Raw genomic sequence first — 25,299 nt, forward strand, 5'->3', positions numbered from 1 at the left:
CTGTGTTTGCATGTATGTGCTCGGGCCAACAAAGCAAAGCCCTTGCTTGAGTTTGGCTGTTCTTCCCCCTCTCGCGGCAATTATTATTCTCTTACGTGTGGATTTCTAGGTTTTATGGCCAATCCTGCCTGTACTTACTCCAAATTTAGGCCAAATCCATTTGCCAAGCAAGCATGATGAAGTCTGAGGTCAATAGTGCAATTAGATGAAGTTAGAATCCAAATTCAATTGTCTTGCTAGGGTTGAGTGGGGTGGGGGCTTTTCCAGATAAGAATGTATACAACCTTGTTCGCTTCCAAATGGGGCAAGCTATTCTGTCTGGGTTTGGGGACTCTTCTGATCCTTCTACAGAGCGGGAGCCCTCTGTTTCTGCCCCCCCCAAATCCTACCCTGATGGCACCAGTAACTGAGCTTTTAATGAGTGCCTAATTAAGAAGCTAAACTCACATGTAACTCAATTTGGATGTAGATTTGCATCCTGCGGGGGCTTTTTTAGGAACTAAGAGCAAAGAAGAGGATTCCCTTGGCACTTCTAGGTTGCACCATGGGACATGGCGAGAGGGTCTCGGTGGGCTTGAGCTTAGAATAGATGTAGCAACAGAACTGTTGGACCTGTGAGCGACTTCTTGGTGGCCCATAAGTTTAACAAATGCAGCAACAACCACTGCTGCTAGGCCTCCCGCATTTGAAGCACACTCTCCTTTTTTTTTGTCCACTAATGCTTACAGTGTTTTCCTTAGGAGAAACTAGATGCATTCTTAACAGCTATTTTTTAATGCAATTTAAGAACCACTCTGTGTGGGAATCCTATATGGGCCATGGTGCTTGACGAATGTGGGAAGCTTAACTCTTCCCTCTATGTTATCGCCTCGCTGGAATACTATCCCTGGAAATTGCTATTTATTCTCAGAAATGAACAAGATTTTCCCTTGAAGGGTGTCATCTGGAAAACCTTCCCCTGGTACCACAGCCCTTTGACTCCCCCCCCCCCCAGCCCAGCGGGAGATAATGGCAGATAATCCCACCACAAGAGTTCTGCTCCCACTTCCCCTTCTGCCTTCCTCTGCGCCACCATCCCGGTCCTTAATGCTATTTTATTTTATTTATATACTGAGCTGCCCATCTAGACCAAAGGTCTACCCTGGGCGGCAACAGAGTATATACAGTGGTGCCTTGCAAGACAAATGCCTCGCAGGACAAAAAATTCACAAGAGAAATGGTTTTGGCAATGGGGTTGATGACTCGCAAGACAAATGTTCCTATGGCCGTGCTTCGCAAGATGAATATTTTCCGTTTTTTGTTCCTGCCTCATGTTTGCTGATTTTTAAATGTTTTTCTATGATGTTTTAAAAGTTAAAGTTTTTTTGTTGAAATTTTTAAAATCATCTGTGCAATATGTATGGCTTTAAAGGGGCACTTAATAGACCCTTTGTAAACCAAATTTGACTTTGTTCTGACTTTTTTTTTGCCTATAGGAACGTGTTAATTAGATTTCAATGCATTCCTATGGGAAAATGCATTTCGCAAGATGAGTTTTTCGCAAGACAACATTAACCGTGGAACGAATTAAACTCGTCTTGCGAGGCACCACTGTAACAGTTTTAAAATTTTAGGTTATGGCCTCCCTTGAGGTCCCTTCAGGATCTTAGCTGGCTTCCACATCTATAACCAGACTCTTCATGCCACTGGCTCCAGATTGAGCCCTACCCATCCCCCTCAGCTAGTGAACAAACTGGTTGGGGCAATGGGGAAGGTATTGTATACTCCAAAAAGGCCGACTTTTCCCATCTCTATGCTTAGGCAGTGTGAGGCGGCACACTTTTAAGTGGTACATTTAGGGATTCCATTGAAGGGTAGCAAATGGCTCATCCAGTTTAAAACTTTACAACCATACATGATACTGTTTGGATTTCCTGCCTCAGGCATCAAAATATCATAAGGCCATCTCTACATCTCCCCATTCCTGCCCTACAGCTTCCTTTTTTTTTTGTTCTTTGGCCTTCCATTTCTGTCTGCCTGCGGAGCAGATTCTCTCTCTGCTTTTTCTGTGCCCTTGGTTATCTCCTCCTGCGAGAAAGGGTGTTGGTAGGGCTATTGCTGGGACAGCTGTTGCTTGCTTCATAGTGGCTTTAAAACGTCAACAGCTGGTGAGGGACTGTGAGAAAAGAAGGAGGCTCCACACAGGGACGAAATGGCATGTGTGTATTTATGACACCGTTTGGGTGTAAGGCTTTAGTTGGCCTCACCCTAGTCTCTCTCTCTCTCTTATGTAGTTTGAGGCTTGCCTTGTCGGCTGCCCTACCCTGGGCCAAATGATTGCACTTGTGGAACTATTTCAGTATTCACCTCAAACTGTGAGGGTTGGTGTCAGAGGAACGCCATTGCGTCCAGATATTTAGGGCAACACATTTCTCTCCTAGTTTTCAGAGTCGCTGAGAGGGTAGAACAGTGATTGGAGGGTGAGGTTGGGTTCTTTTACCCTTGCCCCCATTTCACCCTTAGCCCACCAGATAGGAAGGAAGAGGGGAGCACAAGGCCCTTCTTGCCTAGAGTCAAGGTCTCAAATGCTGGGCCTCGTAAGCATTTTGAACTGTAATTCCCAGAATCCCTGGCTATTGGCCATGAAGGTTAGGGCTTCTGGAAGTCAAAGTCCAGCCACAGTGGAGGACGCTTGGGCTTCAAAGACTAGTGCTGTTCCGAGGAAGGTGGACCCTGCACGGGCCCAGTTTTCCTATCCTTGACCCACCTTCCCTGAGTTGCAAAGCTGCTTCTGCTCAGGGAGATGAAGCACCATGTGTGTGTGTGTGTGTCCAAGGGAAGTAGCCCTTGGGCACATGCCTCAGAGCTAGACAGTGGCCACGGCTTGACCGGGTCTCGACCTTGCCAGCAGACCAGAGGAAGGTGATCACTCCCGTGCCTGCATCTCATTGGCCTCTTTTCTGTCCATGCTTCCCTGGAGGTGGGACTTGATCAAGGCTTACATTCATGGTTAGAGGAATCATCCTGTAGGCTGAAATGGCGTCACCCTCATCCCACAGTGAGCGGGGCGGGGGAACCAGCTGAGCAGTTCCCTCCCCCCAACCCGCACTCCGTTTCTTCTGTACACTTCAAGGTACAGCGGCATTTACCTAGGCAGAATGAATGGAGAATGCAAAGTTCTGGTGGCTGAAATCCCCAAAGGGAAGGGGATGTCGCTGCTCACCGTTACCCTGTTCAGAGACGATTTAATTTACACAGAAAAGTATCAAATGGACCAGTCTCAGGTGCTGGGTAGCCCCGGATGGGCGTACAGGTGGGCAAAAGTTGCTGAAAGGTTAAAAATGTGGGGCAGATGAGGCAAAGAGGTGGCCCTGGCAGAGTCTGTTTGCAGCAGTAGCATCTTGGCATCAGCTGTTGGTTCTTCGAAAGAAGGGCATCAGGAGGAAGGGAGGGGGGCATACTGGACGCTTTTCTTGTAAAAGCTAGCTTCTCCTGGGAAAGGTTGATATTTAAAATTCCCCGGGGAAGTCATTTCCTTGAAACGCCAAAGTTGGACTGCGCATCTCGTTTCCTCTTCTCCAAAGCACTGCAGTTCAGGCTTAAGGTTTGGGCCATCGAGGTCAACCTTCCACCCAGCGGCCAATCAGCAGAGAAGGGGAAGGAGCCAAAGCTGGCGAATCATCATGAGGGATGGATGTGTCTCCGGAAGTGGTGCGGCGCAGGTGAGGTTGGTCAAATTCTGAGACTTCGGAGTTGGGATGGTTTTGTTTTTTTCCAGTTGGCAGCAGCAAAGGAAAGGCCGTGAGGGAGGACGGAAGGGGCAGAGGGGAGAGAGAGAGTGTCCAGTCCAGATACCAATGAGAGCTGGGGCCCTCCTGCCTCTTCTACATTATATCCTCTGTGGAGAAAATGTAAAAGGGTCAGCGATATGTGCTCTATGCAAGACTTCACCAAAGTCAGAAATAGGGAGTATGGTGTATACCCTTCATGGGAGCGGATGATGGGAGGAGACAGCTAAATTTCACCATCAATGTAACCCAAACTCTGCATCAAGAATAGCTGCATCAAGTCATATTAAAAGTTGCCAATTTTGACAACCCTGTCTGCCAATCATAGGAGGAAACGAGGAGCCACAACGTTCTCTGAAACCCTGATGGTGGGAAATATCAAGGTTTGAAACCTCAGTGTCACCAGGCATCCTCACGTTGACCTTCACAGCCCTCAGGGAGGAGTGAGCAGCCTGCCGCTCTCCAGATGTCAGACTCCAACTCCTATCCACAGTATGGGAAGAGTTAAAGAGTTGCTTTTCTGGACGATAACACCTGGAACCATTCAATCAGCAAGACCACTGGGAGATGAGGTTACACATAGGATTTTCTCCAAGTTGTGTTCGCACAATCCCTCCACTATTAGTTATATGGGCAAGAGGCAATGGGAGCTGCACCCTGACTCGGAGGGCCATGAGTTGCCTTACTTCCTCCATGAGGGCTAGAATACTGGTGGAAGTGTCCGTCTCTTTGTCCCTGTGGTTGTGGTTGTTGTTTTAATGAAAGGGAAATAGATTTTTTAAATTCTCTGCCGAATACCACTTTCCATTCTTGTGTAGAGTTGTGGCACACACACACACACAGCCATAGAGAAAGGAACATACATGCTAACACAGGAAGAAGGAGGTTCCCCGCCAAGTTTTCTGTAATTAAAGCTGTTCTATTTTTAACCCCAGGCTGATTTGCCATTCTAGAAATGTAAGCAGACCAAGCATTTCCACTTCCACTTGCTTTCTTAAGGTCACTCTGATCAGATCCCTAGGTAAATGAGGCAGAGGAAGGAAGGCAAGAGAGGCGCCCATGTCTTTGCCTGTCCAGGCAGAGTCTGGATGCAAAAAGTAGGCACACAACTACAGCAGCTGCAAAATTTGGAATAAGTGATATTTTCTACAAATGCAAGAGTAGGCGATACCTTTATCATACCACTACAAAAGAAACTGAACAAACAGTGAGCTTCTGTGGATAAAATCCACTTCTTCAAGCTTAAGCACCAATATTTAATGTCTGCTTGAGGCGAGTCCAAACATTAGTTGCCTCTCCTCCTCCCAACCACTGGGGTGAGGGAGGCAGTCCTCAAGCCCCACCTCTGGCAATATAGCTGGAATGTTCCACCCACACCTTTAGAAGAAGGTTTACCACTTACCCTGCAATCACTTCCCCCTTCACACTCACTCACATATTTTCTGCTTTTGAAACATAAAGTTCCTGTTTGGCTGTGGGGTGGAGGAAAGGCAATACGGAACGAAGCAGCCTCCATCAGAAGATTGGGGCTAGAACTTGGTCCGCTCACCAGGTAGAAGAAGCCAATTGAAGCCAAATTAATAGTTTTATCTGGTGAGTATCAGCAGATGTTTCCCTCAGTTTTCAGTCCCATTTGGTTGATGGCAAGAGTCCATGTCATCTTACAGGTGGTGCTTTGGATGGCCGTTGATGGTATCTTACATAGTCCAGAAAAAATTAGAAAAAGTCTGTGTGGGCCTTAAAATTCCTATTGATTTGGTTTTAACTGAAAAAGGAATGTTATGTTTCAGAACCAGGAAATATGAGTGGGGGGCAGTGATTACAGAGTAATTGGCAAACCTTTGTCTGAAGAACTGGGTGGAAAATTACACACACACACACACACACACACACACACACACACACACACACACACACACACACACACACACACACACACACACACACACACACACACACACACACACACACACACACACACACACACACACACACCAGCTATTTGTTTACAAATCTGACAGCAGAAGGGCAAACTATTGTCAGTAGTTATATGCAGACAGCTGGCGTGCCCACATGCTGATTCTTTTCTTATACAGGGCAGCCAGTGTTTGGAATCACCTCAAGCAGACCTGGCACAGTCATCTGCCACGAATTTTTGGGACTCTGATTTACAATTTTTATGTACTATCCATCAAATATTGGTGCTTAAGACTGAAGAAGTGGATTTTATGCATGAAAGCTAGTTGTTTGTTCGATTTCTTTTAGTGGTCCAATAAAGGTAATGCCTAATTTTGCATTTTAAGGACCATACAGCCTTTTGCTAATTTTTTAATGAATTATGACAGTTTCTAGTTACATTTTTATTTATTTATTTTAATTTATTTTATTAGACTTATATACCACCCATCTATAACAGGTCTACTCTAAAATCTAGGGCATTTTAGAGTCATTTAATGAGAATTTTCATGATTTATGATGCTCTGTTATCAATCCTAAGTGGCAAGGGAACTACAATGGTGCCCCACATGACGACGATAATCCGTTCCATAGAAATCGCTGTTTAGCGAAAACATCATATTGCGAAAACCGTTTCCCCATTGGAATGCATTGAAACCTGTTTAATGGGGAAAAATCTTTGTTGTTTTGCGAAGATCGCCCATAGGGAAGTCATTTTGTGTAGCGCTGATCAGCTGTTAAAATGGCTGCCCTGCGAAGCATTGGTCCCGAAAACACCCGTCTTTGCAAAGCGCCAATCAGTGGCAAAATTGTCGTCTTGCAAAAATCGGTTTGCGAAGCAGGGACCCAAACATTGTCCAGCGAAAATCGCCCATTGGAATCCCTGCTTTGCGAATCGCTATAGCAATAGCACAACCTCATCATCATGCAGATTCATCGTTTTGCGAGGTCGTCGTCTAGCGAGGTACCACTGTACTGTTTCATGTTTCATATTTTTAAAGATACTTTCAAGGAGTAATGTCAGAACTTGCCACTAGAGGGAACTGGAGAGTATTTTCCTATATTCTTCAGTTGCTAAGGGCAGGGCACAGCACTGATAAGGTGCTACTGAATTTACATAAACTGGGGCAGTGATAATCATAGTGATAATCTCAGTGGAATTCAGAATTTTTTTTCTTTTTTTGGACAACTCCCAGCCTGGCTGGGACCTTGGTGACTAGATGGCAGATTCTGGAGATTGTAGTTTAAAAAATGTAACATTAGCAAGCTGTCCATCTGACCATCTCAAAATAAGGGTGACACATGGGTTCCCATCAAAATCTTAACACCCCTCCCCCGTGCTATTTGCAGTGTAAAGAAAGATCCTGGTGGGGTCCATGGGAACTCTGCTTTCATTCTAAACAGCAAGTGGGTCGGTGATAAAAGGGCCTCCCTAATGCCGTGGTGCTGATCTTCCTCAACCCCTTCCAAAAAACCTCTTGTCATCCTGGCTGTGTGCATTTAGCAGACTCTCAGAAAGGTGAGCCTTCAATGCCAATTTTTCGGTTAGGTGGAGCACTGGAGCATCTACAGCGATACAAACGAGATGGCCTCCTTTCCCCTCTTCCCCTGAAAGTGGAGATGGGAGGAAAGCAGGCCTGGTGGTCGTGCAGGCCATATGAGCCATGGGTCCAACTCCATGCCTCCCAGAGGGAGGCTAGGGACAGAATGTTAAAAAGAAGAAAAAAGCCTGGAAGTTCTTCATTTTTTGAGACAAGACAGTATCGCCCTGTCCTCTTGAAGAGTTGTCAGTGGTGGGCATCTTAGCAGACGAAGCTGTGTCAGGAGTAGGGTCACCACTACCGTCTCATTACATCCAGGAAGTCCTCGTTAAAGAGGAGGTGGAGAGGCCTTTCTCTCTATGTGTAGAAGACACAGGTGAGATGCCCAGGGCCGCTGCTGTGGGTGAGGGTGGGGGTAGGGAAAAGCAGAAGGCCTTACGGTGGCATGACTCAGAAGAGGAAACCAGGGGCAAAACGGAGTGGGCTTGTCCAGCTTCCTCACTGGTCATGATTATGGAAAGCTGCAGCCCTGTAGGGCCCAGGGCTGGGTTCGATTATTAGTATTCGCTTGAGTGTAAGTAACCATGGAAACCCAAGATTGCACCCAGACAGGCCAAGAACCCAGAGATCTGCAACTCTAATTTCCCAGAGAGTAAAGAGGGACAGACAAAGGTCAAGATAATTCATTCATACAGTATTCATATTCTCTCACCCATACTTACATGTATGGCCAGTTTCCTGCACTTTCAATCATTCACGCACACTCTCTCACGGACACTAGACAAACAGTGGTTCAGTCTTCTCCTAACACAATACACATAGGGTGAAGAGGGACAAGAGACAGAGCTAGACTAGGCCTCCACTCACAGGGGAGGGGACACAGACCAGGCCACAACAAGGCCACATTGACATAGAGAACTTACCGCAGTGCCAACAAAATCTGTTGAAAATATAAAAAGAGAAAATTAGGATGGATTGCAGCTTCCCAGAGGTTCTCTAGTGTGTCTTGGTGCTGGGGGTGAATTTATCCACTCTAAACCTGCTTTGGTGGTTCTGGTCGATACATGGAATAGGATCTTCACGTGTGTTATAGGGACAACATTGGTGGCATAGGGCAAGACGCTGGCCAGGGGCGTTTGGAGATGCTGGCCAGGGGCGTTTGGCCCGCTCTCTGTGCCTCTTGGTGGCTTCCAGTTTAATTCTGTGTGTGTCGCAATTCTTTAGAGGCATGACATTCAGGAGGATTTATACTCCTTGTAAGTGTATTTTAAGATTATAGCCTCCGTTCTAGTTCAGCAGCTTTTTAATGTTTTATTGGGTGAGCACTTTTCCCCCCTCTCCACTACCAGCACAAAAATGTGCAACTCTTTTAAGAGAAAAAGAGAAACACAAGAAGCAAGCCTGTCCTCTTTTCCTTGTGCCATTATTTCATAAGCCTTTTTTTCTATGTCTTGTATGGCTTTTAGAAAAATAGGGTGTTTTCCCTGCAGTGTCGATTTACCGTTGTGGTTTTCCCTTTTCCTTTCAACCCAAAATGGACAAATGGCAGTACAACTCTTCCTGTTGTTGCTTGTAATCCATTACAGTTAGAGTGAACAGGATTGCCAAGACGTATGGTGCTCTTGTAGCTCTGACTTTAGGACAAATTTGATCTGCAGGAGTTAGCAGTTTAAACATCATAATACGGGGAAGTAATCATAAGAACATAAGCAGCTGCCTTCTATGGAATCAGTTCATTCATCCCATATAGCTGGTGCTGTCAACACTGACAGACAAGAGCCCTCCAAATCTTCATATAAACCAAGAAGGAAAAGCCTCAGAAAACCAATAATCATTTTGAGGTCTGTTTTATTTTCTTCTTCTGATTTCCTGTTCTTATATGAGTAGATCCTTTAATCATTCTTTCGTTTTTGACCAATTCCACTTCAGTGGAAATGACCTGAAGAAGGCTGTGACAAAGAACACAGGGCCAAAACTCAATGGGCTCTATCCAAATAAGAGAATAAAACAGGTTTTATCAGGATATTCCTCCTTTGTTATGTACCTATAGTGTATGTCTGGTGGTTTTGCATTTATTACCGCCAGAGTTTCAAACATGCCCTATCTGAACATGCTAGAGATTGGACTTTAGAAAAGCAGAGAAATGCATACAGTGGTGCCTCGCAAGACGATGTTAATTCATTCCGCGAAAATTGTTGTTAAGCAAAAACATTGTCTTGCGAAACACGTTTTTCCATTGAAATGCATTGAAAACCTGATACGATTGTCATCGTAAAGCGAAAATTGCCATAGGAAACATCATTAAGCGAAACGCGGTTCCCAAGTGAAGACAGCCGTCTAACGAAACAGAGACCATTAAAAGACTCGTATAGCAAAGCAAGACCAAGCTGTCAAAAAAATCGTAAAGCGAAAAACAGGGACCTAAAATTTAACCGTCTTGCGAGGCAAGGTCCCTAACATTGTAACGCGAAAATCACCCATAGGAAACATCGTTAAACGAAGTGCAAGATTGCTCCGAAAACCTCATTGTAAAGCAAATTCGTTGTCATGCGAAGCAATCGTCTTGTGAGGCACCACTGTATTTGGCGTTTTGGATTGCAACTCCCAGAATTCCCGAGCAGTGGCATTAATGCTCAGAGAACTCTGGGAATTATAGTCAAAAAATATAAACACAATATGTACAGTATGCACATCTCTATATTGCAAAGTATGTGCTGCACCTCCGAGTCACCTCTTCTTGTGCCATCAATAACTTCTACTAATTCCTGCAAGTCATATTTCTGTTAAAAGCTGAGTGACAGGCACTGGTTGAAAAGCTGGCATTTGGAAACCATCTGGATATTATGCTAATTTATTTGAAAAACAGGGTTGTGTGAATTCCTCATGCACTCCTTATCTGAAGAAGACCTGGGAAGAGTCTTCCTTCTATCAGATAGCTAGTAGGCTGATAGTGAGTTTGGGCAACTTACTTACATTGTCTCAAAAAAAAGAGGCCCCAAAGAAGTTTGCATTGAATAGGGCAATGTGCATGTACAGATTAAAAAGGCACACAATTTCTCTGTTCCCCTGACTGCCTCTCAAACAGAGAAATCTTCAAAAATACGACATATGGACATCTGACAGAGTCCAGTCCACTAAATGAAACCTTTGTTCCCATACACACAATGCCTATGAATGGAGTAGGGAGTTGTTGCACGTTCCTCAGGCTCACAATAGGCTGTGGACAGGATCCGTGTGTGTGTTCCTTTTCCATACATAAACCAGGGTTGGAAATTGCCTGGCTCTCGGTTTCCCCCTGGCTTCACTGGCGACTGCTTCTCTAACATTTGGGTTCCTGCTGGCGAGGCTGATTTTTCTTAATCTAAACAGATGGACCCTACCCAGAGGCCAGGAGATTTATTCTGATTAATTACATTTCCAATTAGGCACCTTAGGCTTCCCTGGATTTAATCCAAGCCTCAGCAAAGCCTGGAGAAAGAGGAGAAGGAAAAGACAGGCTACGGTCCCGTTTCCTCTTTGAAGCTAACCGGGTACGGGTGGAAACAGAGTCATCTAGTAGTGGGCATCGTGACTGCATGGAAATTTCAATGTAGCATCCTACCCTAAAGACTGGATAAGGATTTTTTGTGTGTGGGGGAATGTCGACGGCAAGGGAGTACAACTCCTAGAAATCCCCTAGCAAACAAGGGAATTGCATGTTAGCAAAGGGGTCGTGGGAGTTGTAATTGCCCCCCCCACCCTGTAACTTTTCCAAGCTCTTATTCTAATAACTAGAGTTCAAGGGACAGCTAAACTACTGCATTCAGTCTCGAATCTGTCCATGCCTGAATGAGGGATGGGGTGGGAGAACTTACTATCCCCATCCCATCAGGCTCCACCATCTGTTTTTCTGTGCGTCCATTTCTGCCTGCCTGCCTGACTCTCTAAAAAATTAAAAAAAACTGCTCTTCATCTTTATCAGCATCAGAGTAGTGTATAAATATAATAAATGCAATTTTAAAACCATCAAAACCCCGCCCCCTCTTTATCCATAATTTTGTGATTGAAGACAAATGAATTAGGAATGGATATGTTTACTATTGACATTAGTATTTACTGTATTTCTTGAATGCCTTTCTCTTTAAAAAAAAGAGGAAAAGAAGACTTCAGGCACTTTAGAGATAAAATGCATAAAATTTAGGCATTACAGTAGCAAGATTTTCTATCTCCTAACTTAGAAGTGCACTTTTCTCCTTTGAAGAACATTGGCACAGGCAGTGGCGCTTCCACAACTTGGAAAAATTAGGACTTTTCTTTGACTATGATGCCTTGAATCCTACCACTACCGTGATCTGGGGGCCTAAAGTCCAAAATCACTTTCCCAAACTGTGGGTAGGACTTCTCATACTGAGCTGTTCCATCTGTCTGTTTTCTGGGTGAAAATAAGATAAATGGAAATTCCTACTAGATCAGCTTTGAGATCAGAAAAGGAGCAATAATGGCCGGAAGATTCTGTGAGTTGTAGTCTGGAAAAGTAACTTGTCTGAGTTCTGAGTAGCTATGCAGCTACGCAACAGCTTACAATTGATGGTGTACAATCTCCTAGGCCTCTTTGTAGTGACTCTGGGATTCTGTGCTTCGAAGAGCATAAAGAGAGCCTAGAATGATTATTAAGAGCCAATGTGTCAAACTGGGTAGACAAGATCTCAGAAGGCCTAAGTTCGAACCCACATGGAAATTCAAGGGTGGACATGGGAGATTTGGCAATGGGAAACCAATACGTCAACATCTGACATATCTCAAAAACATTATTAAGATTGACACAAGTCAGAATCGCAATGGCGTTCCATGTCTAATCACGCTGGCCATGTGACCACGGAAGATTGTCTTCGGACAAAATATTAGTTCTATGGGTCAGAAACGGAGATGAGCACCATCCCCTCGAGTCGGACATGTCAAGGGGAACCTTTACCTTTACCTAAGTCAGAATCAACTTGATGACACATAAAATCAAATTATTATTATTATTACTTCTTAGAAGACTTAGCTTCTCTCACTGCTGACCTCTGGGGTATTGACATTTCCTCATGGCTTCCAGAACATATAGCCAGAGACAATGTCGCAATATTGTCTGGGTAATATGTGAGTGGAATAGGAGGCACACTCACCTTTGTTCTCTGTTTTGAGCTCTTCATGAAGCAGGTCGTTCTGCCGGTTGCCGAGGACAAAGGCCAGGAAGGAGAGGATGAGGGCATTCAAGATGCCAATGATGGCTAAGATGTAAGCCCAGCGCACAGAGCAGTCGCCCAGTGAGTACTTCCCTGTCTTCTCCCCACACATGTCCCTGACGGTCTCTGAATCCCAGCCATCTGGGAATATCATGCAGCCCAGCACCAGGCAGAGAGCTGGACAGAAGGGGGAAAAAAAAGGGGGGGGGAAGCATGTGTTTAATACAATACAGCTGTGATTATCTGCACTTACAAGCAGGAAAGGGCTTCCAGACCAGGGCTGAATTTTGCAGCGCTGGGTTCATCATCACAGTTCTCCACAGCCACATCTACAAGGGAAGTCGAAAAATACTGATCCAAATTACATACACACATCTGTACGCACATATACAACAAAAGAGAAGTGGTGCCTAGCGTCATAGTCGGTTTATTCAGCTTAGCTGACTGTAATTAAAGGGCAGGGTAGTGGTTAGCAGAGTGGACTTAGGCTGAAAGACTTAAAATTATATTAAAAAGGGAAAAGAAACACATAACAGGTCTCCCAATATCACTAGGTCATCTGCACAAGATTTTCTAGGAATTTCTTTCCCCAGACTGAAGGGGAAACACTTTAATCTCAAAGTGCTAGCAATTTTCACTTTCTCCAGGAGATGGGTGTTTTATAAGGTTAATTAGTCTTAACTGCCTAATTCAAAACCAACTTGTTCCAGAACAATTGCATTACAGGAGAAATAGCTTACAGTAATATATGAACAATGACTCTCACTACATCATGGACTTGTTTACTCTTTCATCTTCTAATGTGATAATTGCCATCCTCTGCCAGCAGTGCCCTTCTGCTTTATACATAGGGCAGACAGGACAATGAAGGAACACAATTTTTACATCAAACAGACCAGCACACAGAAGCCAGTATCAGAGAAGTTCAATTGTGTAGGACTGGAAGTGTAGCAATGTCACATACAGCGTGTGTAAAGCTGATGCTGTTATCTGCTCCAGGGGCCTATTGGAAATTCAAAATTTCTGTCCCTCCCTGCCTGAAAAGTCATAAGGCTCCCTTGGGAATGCTTTTGCTGTAGGGAAGCTTTTGGGGGGGATTATGGGATGGGTAAAGTCTTTGATTTCCAAAAATCACCATTGACAGTAAAGTCTTCCCGAGGGTGTTAAAATCTCCCTGGTGGGAGGCTGTGTGTTGTCCATCTTCGGTCTTAAAGGTGCCACAATACAGTATGTTCCTTTTTCTTTTTTGCTAAGACAGCTAACATGGCCATCTCTCTGAAAACTGCAACAATAATTACAGCACAGTAAATAAAAATTGTCACCGAAGCTGACCAGACTCCGGGAGGCAGTGGAAGACAGGAGGGCCTGGCGTGCTCTGCTCCATGGGGTCACGAAGAGTTGGGCATGACTTAATGACTAAAAAAACAAAAAATAAAAATTGCAGCAGCAGATTGCCACTGCTGCCTTTATGCTGCTTCATGCACCAATTCACACAACTCTTGGATGCTAGGAAAATCCATTGCCGTCCCCCTCTGAAGAACTTCAACTAAAAGGGAACGAGAGCAGCTGATGACATAGTGGCCCCTACTACTCACAAGGTCTCAGTGCTTTGATCTGTCACCCTTGGCATCAGTACGTTGTTACTCCATGGGATTACAGAAGTGAGGATCAAGTGTTTAGAAAGGAGCTGTCTATCTTATTCCAAGCAGAATCCCAAACCTGTTTAAAATAACCTAAATTCCGGCACAAAAAGCGAGTGCATCTGCCCCCCACAGATCAAATTATGCACACTAAATGCATTTGCTATGCACGTGTGCACTAATTCTGCTCCTGCTGGCCAGAAGCTTTGCAGAACATTCACGTCCCACTGCCCCCTAATCATAGGAGGCCCTGCTAAGCTCCTCTCCAGTGTACTCAGGCATTGCTCAAATGCTTTCAGCTTTTAGCTTTGCATTGATCAAGGCTGGACGTCCCTTCCCCACCATCTAAAGGTGAAAACCGAGGATCTTAGGACATTGCATGTGCACAGTGTGGCATATGAACAAAAGCCTATGCATAGATGGAAAAACACAGGGCAGAGATGAGTGTATTTGGCTATTGAGTTGGATATATCAATCAGGTATTTGGTGGGAAAAGTTACATTGACAGTTCCGTAGAATCATATAATAAAGGAGTTGGAAGGACCCCATAAGGCCATCAAGGCCAACCAACCCCCTGCTCAATGCAAGAATCCAAATCAAAACAGATCTGACAGATGGTTATCTAATCCCCACCTCCCGAGGTTATTGTCTTTAGGAAGTTTCTCCTAATATTTAAACAGATGAGAAAAGGAGATGGGAAATTGACTTTGCTTTAAAAGATGAAATTATTTTAACCCCAGGAAAGCATGTTTCAATTAAATATTACTCCAAGGATGGGTAGCTTTAGGGAGTCTTGGAGCGAATTTTCTGTCCTCTTCTCAGCACAGACTGCCAAAATTATGATGATGATAATGATGATGATGATGATGATGATGATGAAGAAGAAGAAGAAGAAGAAGGGAAGTTAGCATCAAAAGAGGAATATTTCAAGGGGATTCTTTATTACCACTGCTGTTTAACATCTCACTAATCCCCATGTCAATAATTTTAAATAAAACTAGATTGGGCTCTCCTGAGAAACCTGTACGTGGGACAGGAAGCAACAGTTAGAACTGGATATGGAACAACTGATTGCTTCAAAATCAGGAAAGGAGTATGACAAGGCTGTATATTGTCCCCCTGCTTATATAACTTATATGCAGAATACATAATGCGAAAGGCTGGACTAGAGGAATCCCAAGACAGAATTAAGATTGCCGGAAGAAATATCAACAACCTCTGATATGCAGATGATACCACTCTGATGGCAGAAAGTGAGGAGGAATTAAGGAACCTTGTAATGAGAGTGAAAGAGGAGAGTGCAAAAACAGTCTGAAGCTCAACATCAAAAAAACTAAGGTCATGGCCACTGGTCCCATCACCTCCTGGCAAATAGAAGGGGAGGATATGGAGGCAGTGACAGATTTTGCTTTCTTAGGCTCCATGATCACTACAGATGGTAACAGCAGCCCCGATGTTAGGAAAGTGTGAAGGCAGGAGGGGAAGGGAACAACAGAGGATGAGATGGTTGGACAGTATCATCGAAGCAACCAACATTAATCTGGCCCAACTCCGGGAGGCAGTGGAAGACAGGAGGGCCTGGCGTGTTCTGGTCCATGGGGTCACGAAGAGTCAGACACGACTAAATGACTAAACAACAAAAGATTGGGCTACCATATTTCAGAAGCAGGAAAAATCAATAATCTGTTATACATGGATGACCTAAAACTATATGCAAAAAGTTCCACAAAGATAGAATCACTGCTAAATACAGTTGCAAAACTGTAGTGAAGATATACAAATGAAATTTGGAATTGACAAATGTGCAGCTATGTCTATACACCATGGCAAGATCCAAAAACTAGAGTTAAAAATGACAATATTATAAATCACTATCGTGATGAAAATTATAAATACCTTGGAATATTTGAAGCAGATAACATTGTGCACATGAAAGTTAAAGAACTGACAGAAAGGGAATATATCAAAAGACTGTGAAAAATCTTAAAATCAAAATTAAATTCGAGAAATACATTCAAAGCCGTAAACACATATACAGTTCCAGTAATCAGATACCCAGCTGGAATAAAAGATTATGCTCAAAATATATTAGACAAATTGGATCGAAAAACACAGAAACTAATGAACATGCATCATGCAGTACATCCAAAAAAATGATGTGGAAAGATTATATTTACTGCGAAAAATTGGAGGCTGTGGATTACTGAAAATCGAGCAGATAGTACAGGAGGAAAAAAGAAGCCTAAATGTTTATATCAGTACAAGCAGAGAAAAATTACTTAAAGCGGTAAAAATGGAGAATATTTTGAAAACAAGAGAAACAAAGGCTCAATATAAGGAACAACAATTTGAAAATAAACAGCTGGAAAAATAAACCACTACATGGACAATACCTGAGAAATATTGATGGAAAGCATGATCATAATTCAACATGGGCATGGATGTACTGGGGACCCTTAAGAAAGAAACCAAAGGATTGATTTTTGCTGCACAAGAACAAGCACTCCAAACCAACGTGATGAAAGCTAAGATCCAAGGAATTAGTGCCAAGAACAAATGTCAACTCTGCCAAGAAAAAGATGAAACAACTCATCTGTGAATTTCCAAAGATTGCACAAACAAATTACAAAGTTAGACATGATAGAGTGGTAAAATTAGTGCACTGGTCATTATGCAAAAAGCATAACTTGCCAGCCTTCAAAAAGCTGTGGGAACATCAGGTAGAGAAGGTGTCAGAAAATGAGGAAGTCAAGATTTTGTGGGATTTCTGGATTCCAATGGATAGACAACTTGAGCATAACACACCAGACATCATAGTAATAGAAATGTCCATATCATTGACACTGCAATTCCAGGGGATGCCAGGGTTGAAAATAAAGAATTGGAAAAACTAACAAAGTACAGAGACCTGGCAATCGAAACATCTCACCTCTGGAAGAAACACACTTCAGTGGTCCCCATAGTCATACGGGCTTTGGGAACATTATCAAGAAATTTCACACAGTACTATAAGCAGCTGCAGATCTCAGAAATAACACCATCAGAGTTACAAAAAACCAGCAATATTAGGAACAGCATACGTACTGCGTTGATATTTAACAGATACTCAGAGCATGTTGTACAGGGTTGATGGGAACTACAGTCCAACATCATCTGGAAAGCTTGCTTGTTATTCCAATGCCTCCCACACCCGCCTCTGTAGCCTGAGATTTGGGGTAACAAAAGCAAAAAAAGTGTTGCTTATATACCACCCCATCATGCTTAAAGCACTCTCTGAGTGGTTTACAATTTCATTATGTAGGCTACACATTGCCCCATATTCCCCAGTGAGCTGCGTATTCAATTTACTGACCTCAGAAAGCTGAGTCAACCTTGAGCTGGCTACCTGATCCTGTCAGGACTCAGGATCGAACTCAGGTTGAGAGCAGAGTCTTGACTGCAGTATTGCAGTTTAAGCACTGCATCAGGGGAGGCTCCTTTTTTGTTCATTTAGCATCCATCAAATAACTCATAAAGGAGCATGATGTCTGCAGGTATCCCCGAGAGACTGTTGCTGCACTGAGATTTGGAGACACCAGATTGTACATCATTGATAGGTAAAGGTAAAGGTTCCCCTTGACAATTTTTGTCCAGTCATGTTCGACTCTAGGGGGCGGTGCTCATCCCTGTTTCCAAGCCATAGAGCCAGCGTTTTGTCCGAAGACAATATCCCGTGGTCACATGGCCAGTGCGACTTAGACACGGAACGTTGTTACCTTCCCATCAAGGTGATCCCTATTTATGTACTTGCATTTGCATGCTTTTGAAACGCTAGGTTGGCGGGAGCTGGGACAAAGCGACGGGAGCTCGCTCCGTCGTGTGGATTCGATCTTACGACTGCTTGGTCTTCTGACCCTGCAGCACAGGCTTCTGCGGTTTAGCCCGCAGCGCCACCACGTCCCTCAATATCATTGATATCTTATGCCATATCTTATGAGATGTTGGCCTTCCGCCTACCATCCTCTGCTTGCAGCACAACCTTAGCTGCTTTGGCCTAGCTTGAAAGGGAAGGAATAGTGCTGTCTGGGGTCCTATGAAAACCTCCATGGAGGGGGTAGTGGGGAGATGCAGACAGGTTTGTGAGTCATCACAGCTATTCTTGACTTGAGCAGATGCTTATATATGCACCCAGGTACAACACAGAGAGTGATGGGAAGAAAGGGATCATTTTTAAAATCTCTGCCAAGGAGGCTCTGGCAGAGGCGTGGAAGATGAAACAACAGTCAGGGTTTTATTTTATACTTTCTTTGCTACAGCTATCATTCTTTCAGGTTGTCTTTATTTCTTTATTATTTTATTGCTATAGCCAGCAAAAAGAGCAAATGTTCTCTTTTGGCTCTTCCTTCTATAAAGTGGGCTACGCCATAAATTCAGAATGTTCTCCTCTGCTTTAACATCTTTGCACCTTTTTCCTCTCGTATCTGTTTTACCGATATTGTAAAAGAGGGGCTATACATTTTCTTGAAACAGTTAAATTAGAAGAGAGGCACCAGTTGATCTTAAATAACAATAGCTATGTCAGGATACATAAAACTTTGTGAATACAAAACAAACCCTGTTAAATTGGGGGGGGGGGGAAGGAATTCTAGTTCTTTGTTCTATTTGCCATTATGGCCAACCAGCTGCCTCTGGAGATCCCTCCAGGCTGCTTCCGAATGTGTTGTTTCCACTTGGACCTAATGGATAACAAACAATAGGTTGTATTCATGCTCAGGCAAGTGCAACACACTTGTCAGAAGCTTCTTCCTGCCCTTTTCTGCCAACAGTGGGCCCTATACTCCCCCAAAATGCTACATAGCGCAGGGGGTGTTCAGAATGTGACATATGTGTGAGTGCATGTTTGAGAGAGGGAGAGAGGGAGAGGAAGAGAGAGGAAGGATTCAGCCCTTCCTTCCATCAGTTGCCCACTGATCATGAGATTTGAACAAAATTTTGAAGATAATGTTGGTGTTTATAATTTCAGCCAATCCATTATTCAGTCTCTGTGGGTTTTCTATTTTTAATTCATTCCCTCACTATATACTGAGACAACTTAGTCCTCCATGGACAGGTCTGTGGTGATCCCCTCACTGAGTCATTCATTCATTCATTCATTCATTCATTCATTCATTCATTCATTCATTCATTCATTCATTCATTCATTCATTCATTCACATTTCAGCACTCCTCCAGGGCTTGATGCTACCTCTCTCTTTTGCTGAGGCCATGTGCTTTGGGCTGAAAAAAAAGCTCACATTAAAATATAGCAGTCTCTGAGGTGCTACAACTTCTTTTTCTTCTTCTTCGGCTTGATATGCTAGCACAGACTAACACAGCTACCTCTTCTAAAACTACAGCTTCGGTTGTTGAGACGTTTTGGACTGACTCCCAGAAGCCCCCACCAGCATGGCCAATGTAATGGGATTCTGGGAGTTGTAATCCGAAACAGCGGCAATTCTCCACTCTGATCTGGTTGCAGCAATGATGTGTGTTTGCATATTTTGTACCACCTGAAGTTTCCAAGTCCACTTCCAAAGTAGCTCCATGTTGACAACACCATAGTGATCTGGTCTGGACATCGTGCACGCCTGAGACTAGGCTCATTTCCTCTGGCTGACATAACAATTGAAAATGTTAAAAAGCACCCCTGGGTGTTCGATTTTGTGCTTCCAAGAGCTGAGAAAAGTTACATTCAAAATGTTATAGTGGTTAATAGGTTCTGGGAGCTGAAGTCCAAAAAACAACTTTCCCAAACTTTAGTGTTTTCCCAGATATGCATGACTCCAAGAGCACCATACACACCCTGCCATCACACACTCAATTATGGACCTGTTCCTTCGGGGGAGTGATTAAACAATCTCATCTGATATAAGATGAATCCCTCAATCCAGATCAACAGATTTCCCCATCCAAAGTACTTTGTCTGGATTAAGCTTCATTTCGTTCGTCCACATTCATCTCCAGACCACCTCCAAGTACCTATTTGGGAATTCCACTGTTTGCTGTTCTCAAGAGCCAGACAACATGATCTGTAATATCCAACTTGTTCGTCTCTCTCCTTCCCCCACTCATGATCTGCAGCAGTGGTCATACTGGGTGGGGGGGGAGGGGTGGTGGATTCAGGGATGGGTCCAACAAGGTAACTTTCCCTAGCTCTGCTTTTCACAGGATGATCTTATTGGGACCACTGTCAGAGTTCATCTCCTTAATCGTATTATGCATAGCTCAGCTGAGCCATAATATCAATCTCAGCTTATCCAGAGAGGCTCTTAGTCTCTCTCTCTCTTGCTCTCTGTGTGCAAGGCTATGCTGTTAGCAGAACATTAACAATCTTTCAGTGACTCTGCTTTACGTATGTACCAGCCTGGTGACAACGCCAGGATCTTTAAGGAACAAGATTGCAAATGTTAAAGATATAAAAAGAAGCACACAACTGAAATGAGGATCCTTTTTACCCACAACCATTATTAAAGGCATGTAGAGCTGCAGTTGCCACTTCTTCTGCCCCTTTGAAATCTGTCAGATATGCAGAAATCCAACTAGTGAATCGTTTCCTGGCTCTGACAGCCCTGCAGTGATCAAACGACGGCATCAGTCAGACTTCCGCAAATTGTGCCATTTAGTTCTCTCCATCTAGCCTAATTCTAGCCAGTATTGCCTTTCAGAAGATTTTTTGTGCTTGAGTGAACTCATTGGTGGCAGAGAAAAAAAGGAAGAAGGAATCCTAGGGGCCGACAGCAGAATTCAAGTGTATTGCATGTGTGTTCAACAGCTGGACTCCTAATCTTTCCAGCCTCTCCTTATACCAAAGGCAGTCAATGCTTCTGCTATTTTTGCTGCCCTTCCCTTCTTGTTAAAAGAAGGAATAGGAATCCCTTCCTATTTTAGTTCCCCCCCCCCCCAGCCACTCTCTGAGGTTTTTCTGCTTTCTCTCTCTTCCTCTCGTCAGTCATTCAGGTTGCACACCAACAGGTCTTAGCTCTCTTGACGTCCGTTCATCAGGCACCTGGCTGGTTGTACTTCCCATCCTCTTATTGGGAACATTGCTCTTAGGCATGCATACCTCGTGCAAGCTAAGTCGTTCCATTTGGAGTCCCAGTCTTTCTTGCATGTGATTCTGCAGAACCTCAAGATGAACCTTGCAACACTCTTCAGGAACCTAACTGCCAACGGAAACAAGCTGAAGATAAAGAAGCCTTAGCAACTGGGATGCAGGATGCATGGCTTTTCGACTCTCATTAGACTAAAGCATCCTTTAGCTCTCACCCTTGTCTCCAGGCTGGCTGCAGACAATGCGCGTTTAAAATCAACACTGATTGGAGAGCCACAAGCTCCTCAGTCTTGCTTAGCAACGTGAGCTGACACTCAAAGCCATCTAAATCCATTTATTTCTCTCCTTTTAAAAATAACCTTCATCACCCATCTTGAGCAAGAATTCTACCTAATTCAAAAGAATACCTACAAGCCTCTCCTTGACAATCAGCTGTCAAGCCCAGCGTTAACAGGCGTGGCTCTCCACTGGTGAACTGTATCTGTGACTTAAGATATTTTGTTAACCAGCACCACCAGGTTCAAGGACTGCACTGGGGATCTTCCCGTGCAAAGCAGGTTCTCTCTCACAGAGCTACCTCCCTCTCAGTGTGCCCTGCCTCCCTCTGTTCACATGCCACTCACCTTGTATTGCACATCACTAAAAAATAAAGGGGGCTAATGAAGTTCATTCATGCAAAATAAACAAATGTGAGTTCCTTCAATATGCAATGTCTTCTTATTGTTCTCTAATTTGGAAAGAAAATGCATTATTTCACCGATCCTGTCATATCTCTCCAAAAGGTGACGTGATACTCCCCAGCAAGCCACTCCCTGACACTCTTTTCTTGATGAATCAGCACGCCATCAAGTCCTTTCTCTGTTTGCAGAAAGCTGTTCACAAATTAGTAAGCAGATCATCTCCCTGCTCCTCCCACATGCACCAACTTTTGTGCTTTGGAGTGGCAGTAGCCAGTTTAAAATCCAGCATTATTTGGAGTAGCCACTTTAAAATAAAACACTGTGCAACTGTTTTCCCCAGTGTGCATCCCGTTTGCTGTTGTTTCTGTTTCGTGTCTCTTCTCAAGCTTGTCTCTCTGTTCTTTGATTGGACAGGGTTGGAGGAGAGAGTCAAAATAAACGCTGTGCTCCTTGACTGGCTGTAAGTTGGTATGGTGTCCTGGAAAACACTTTCCCAGTTCCCTGCAGGAACAAATGACATTTGCACACACTTGTAAACAGAAGTGACGCGGAACCATTGGCTCCCTTTGCTGTAGGTGGCAGCTAGGTTTGGGAGGCGGCAAGGATGGGACAAGGGAGCTGTGCCTGCGTGCCATAGCCTCGCTTCTCCTCCCGCTTTTTCAATGGTCGATGGGTGACAAAAAACTCATTGACCAACTGCCACAGAAGCTAGCATGATGGCCACTAATCAGCAACCAGCAATGGGGGTCTTGCACTGAGTCACTGGTTAGGAGGTTGGCTTTTCTAAAAATGCAAAATTAAAACTAGATCAGCTGCTCAGTATATATGATAACAAATTATTCCTGCCTTTTCATGTCTGTCACATCTGTCCCCACTACTGGGTCTTTTGCCCTGTATAGATTAGTAGGGCTGTAGGCAGAAGCTGTCTTCTAATTTATTGGTGTACAGAGATCAATAGACTTCAAGTGCTTTAAGTTAATAATGTCATTAATTTGAATGGAAACTGAGACTGAGAAATTAGAAGAAAACTATAAGAGTTTGATGGGCAGCTATGAAGGAACTTTATGGGGGTGCTTATGAGTAAGGATGTGTCACTGGAGACCAAGGCCAAGATCATGCACACACTCCTGTATTCCTGATTATTATGTACAAATGTGAAAACTGGGCAGTGAAGAAAGCTTCAGGAAAAAAATTATATTTATTGATTGATTTGATTTGATTTGTATCCTGCCCATCTGGTCTATACGACCACTCTAAGCGGCTAATCAGCAACCAGCAATGGGGATAATTTCATTTTAAATGCATATATTGCAAGAGAACTTTATGGATACCATGGATTGCCAGAAAGAGAAATAAGTGGCTACTAGATCAAACTGAGCCTGGATCCTCCCTAGAACCCAAAATGACTACACTGAGGCCATCATCCTTTGGGTGCGCCATGAGAAGACTTCAAAAGATGATCCTGGGAAAAGCTGGAGGCAGTAGGAAAAGAGGAAGATCCAACATGAAATAGATTGAACCAATAAAAGGACCACAACTTTGAGTCGCAAGATGTGATCAAGGATGCTAACAACAGGATCTTCTGGGAGTCACTACTTCATAGCATCGCCATAGTTTGGAAGTGACTTGATGACATGTAACAACTAAATGGGGATAATAGTAAATAAAAAGACTAGTAGAAAACAGAAATCATTATAAAAAGATAGGACCAATGACTAGAGTGCTTAACGGGAAACATGGATTTGGCGAAGGGTTATCTGCTGAAAGGCACCCCTTTCTTTCAGATGTCTTTAAGAGAGTTCCCAGAGTTTTGTCCTTATGAGAAAAAAAATCAAGTGAAAGGAGTAATATGCAGCAAGCAAGTTTCAGAAAATGTTTGTCAGTATGGTTGCTGTGGAAGACTTTGTCTAGGAATAGGCAAATCTCTCGGTGGCACCCATAATTCTTCAATACCATTCTTTTTTAATGTGAGCTTTTGTGGACAAGTCCCATTATGGCACCCACAATCCTGTTGGGTTCCTGTATCAGTTCATGAGAACAGTCTCTGACTGTTCTGCTGAAAACAACAGAAGCAACCTCTGACTTGTGCAACGGCGGACTGGAGATTATGGGAGGTCTACAGGCAGGCCTTTATGCTTTGCCCCACAATGAACAACAGACCGCTCATGATTTGTTTCCTAATTTCTCACAATAAATCCTTCCAAATAGTAGCTGAAAATATATATATGCACGATCGGTCCCAAAACACACATTTAAGTTGCACAAGCTCTGTTTCAATCTTTGTCAAACCAGCCCTTCAGATGCTTTTGACTACAATTCCTATCACTACAAGCAGCATCGGTGCACTATTTGGGGGATAATAGGAACTGCCATTCAAATCTCTTGGTGCCTGCCTGATGGGGAAGTTTGTTGTATATTTTTCAGTGGCCAAAAATGGCACTGGAGCTTCCAGAGATGTGCAGAATCTGGGGGTGGAGGCACTAAATTCCAGCCTGCCTATTCATCTCAGAGGACTAGTTATTTTTCTGCAGGAATTTGAAAAGATTTTTTTTAAAAAAAAAATCTTGAGTATATATGTTCAGGGAGTTTATGCCCTGCTTTCTTGTCTCTTAAGGGAACTGCCCAAGGTGACCCACAACATAACAGCTGGAATCCTGTTGCAGGTTTATTTTGTCATAAGTGAAATTGCACAAACCGCAGCAGCAACTTGTCCCGCCTATTCCTCACAGCATGCCGATGGCATGACACGGTGCATAATCAGGAATGTGAGTGGTAACTTGTTCATGCCGTGATTCACCACCGCAATTTATGCAATTACTTTTAACTCCACTATAAAGCTCTAGTAGGATTCCTAGTACATCAGAAACAAATAAAACCTAACTTAATTTAAGAGTATTTTATAACAGAAGGGGAAGTCTTAAGTTTTTTTTCCCCTTGCTGTAGTGACAACTTTACCATCTGGTTCTCAGAACAAATATCCCCCCCCCCCAAGAGAACAAGCAGCGCAATATTAATGAACAGCTCAGGTCTAGCCCAGCCATTAGGCAAAGTGTGGCAACTCCCTCAAGTGCACAGTTTGGGAGGGTGGGTGGTGGCGGTTGTTTCAATTTATATACCACCCTCTAAAGCACTCTCTGAGTGGTTTACATCATAACTATGTCAGGAAATTTTGGGGGCCCCACCAACAACCTGGGTACTCATTTTGCCAACTTTGAAAGGCTGGACGGCTTGAGACAATTACCTGAATCCCATCAGGATCAAACTCAGGTCATGAGCAGAAGCTTGTCTGCAGTACTGCAGTTTAACCACTGTGCCATGAACTCAATGGCAGACCTCCACTTCTTCCTCCTGAAATCTCTGGCCTTTCTTGTCTCTTTGAGAAGTGGACTATAGAAGGCCACTGTGGGGTGGGCAAAGTGCAGACGTCCAGATGTTGTTG

General features: G+C 43.7%; 1 protein-coding gene across 2 annotated transcripts in view; it reads right to left on the minus strand.

The window, feature by feature from the left end:
• Nucleotides 1-3,204: 3,204 nt before the first annotated feature.
• The window catches only part of LHFPL4 (LHFPL tetraspan subfamily member 4), a 67,640-nt gene continuing 45,545 nt past the window's right edge, over nucleotides 3,205-25,299 (minus strand). The window contains exons 2-4 of one of the 2 annotated variants that reach the window (XM_072989248.2): nucleotides 12,412-12,648; nucleotides 8,188-8,204; nucleotides 3,742-3,877 (exon numbers count right to left, since the gene is read on the minus strand). In XM_072989248.2, the coding sequence (XP_072845349.1) occupies nucleotides 3,869-3,877; nucleotides 8,188-8,204; nucleotides 12,412-12,648 (263 nt within the window). In that variant the 3' untranslated portion in view covers nucleotides 3,742-3,868. Of the gene's footprint in view, nucleotides 3,878-8,187; nucleotides 8,205-12,411; nucleotides 12,649-25,299 lie in introns of both variants that reach the window. The other variant, XM_072989249.2, reaches the window with a different exon arrangement.

Source organism: Pogona vitticeps, chromosome 2 (assembly GCF_051106095.1).
Source record: "Pogona vitticeps strain Pit_001003342236 chromosome 2, PviZW2.1, whole genome shotgun sequence".
Classification (NCBI taxonomy): Eukaryota; Metazoa; Chordata; class Lepidosauria; order Squamata; family Agamidae; genus Pogona; species Pogona vitticeps.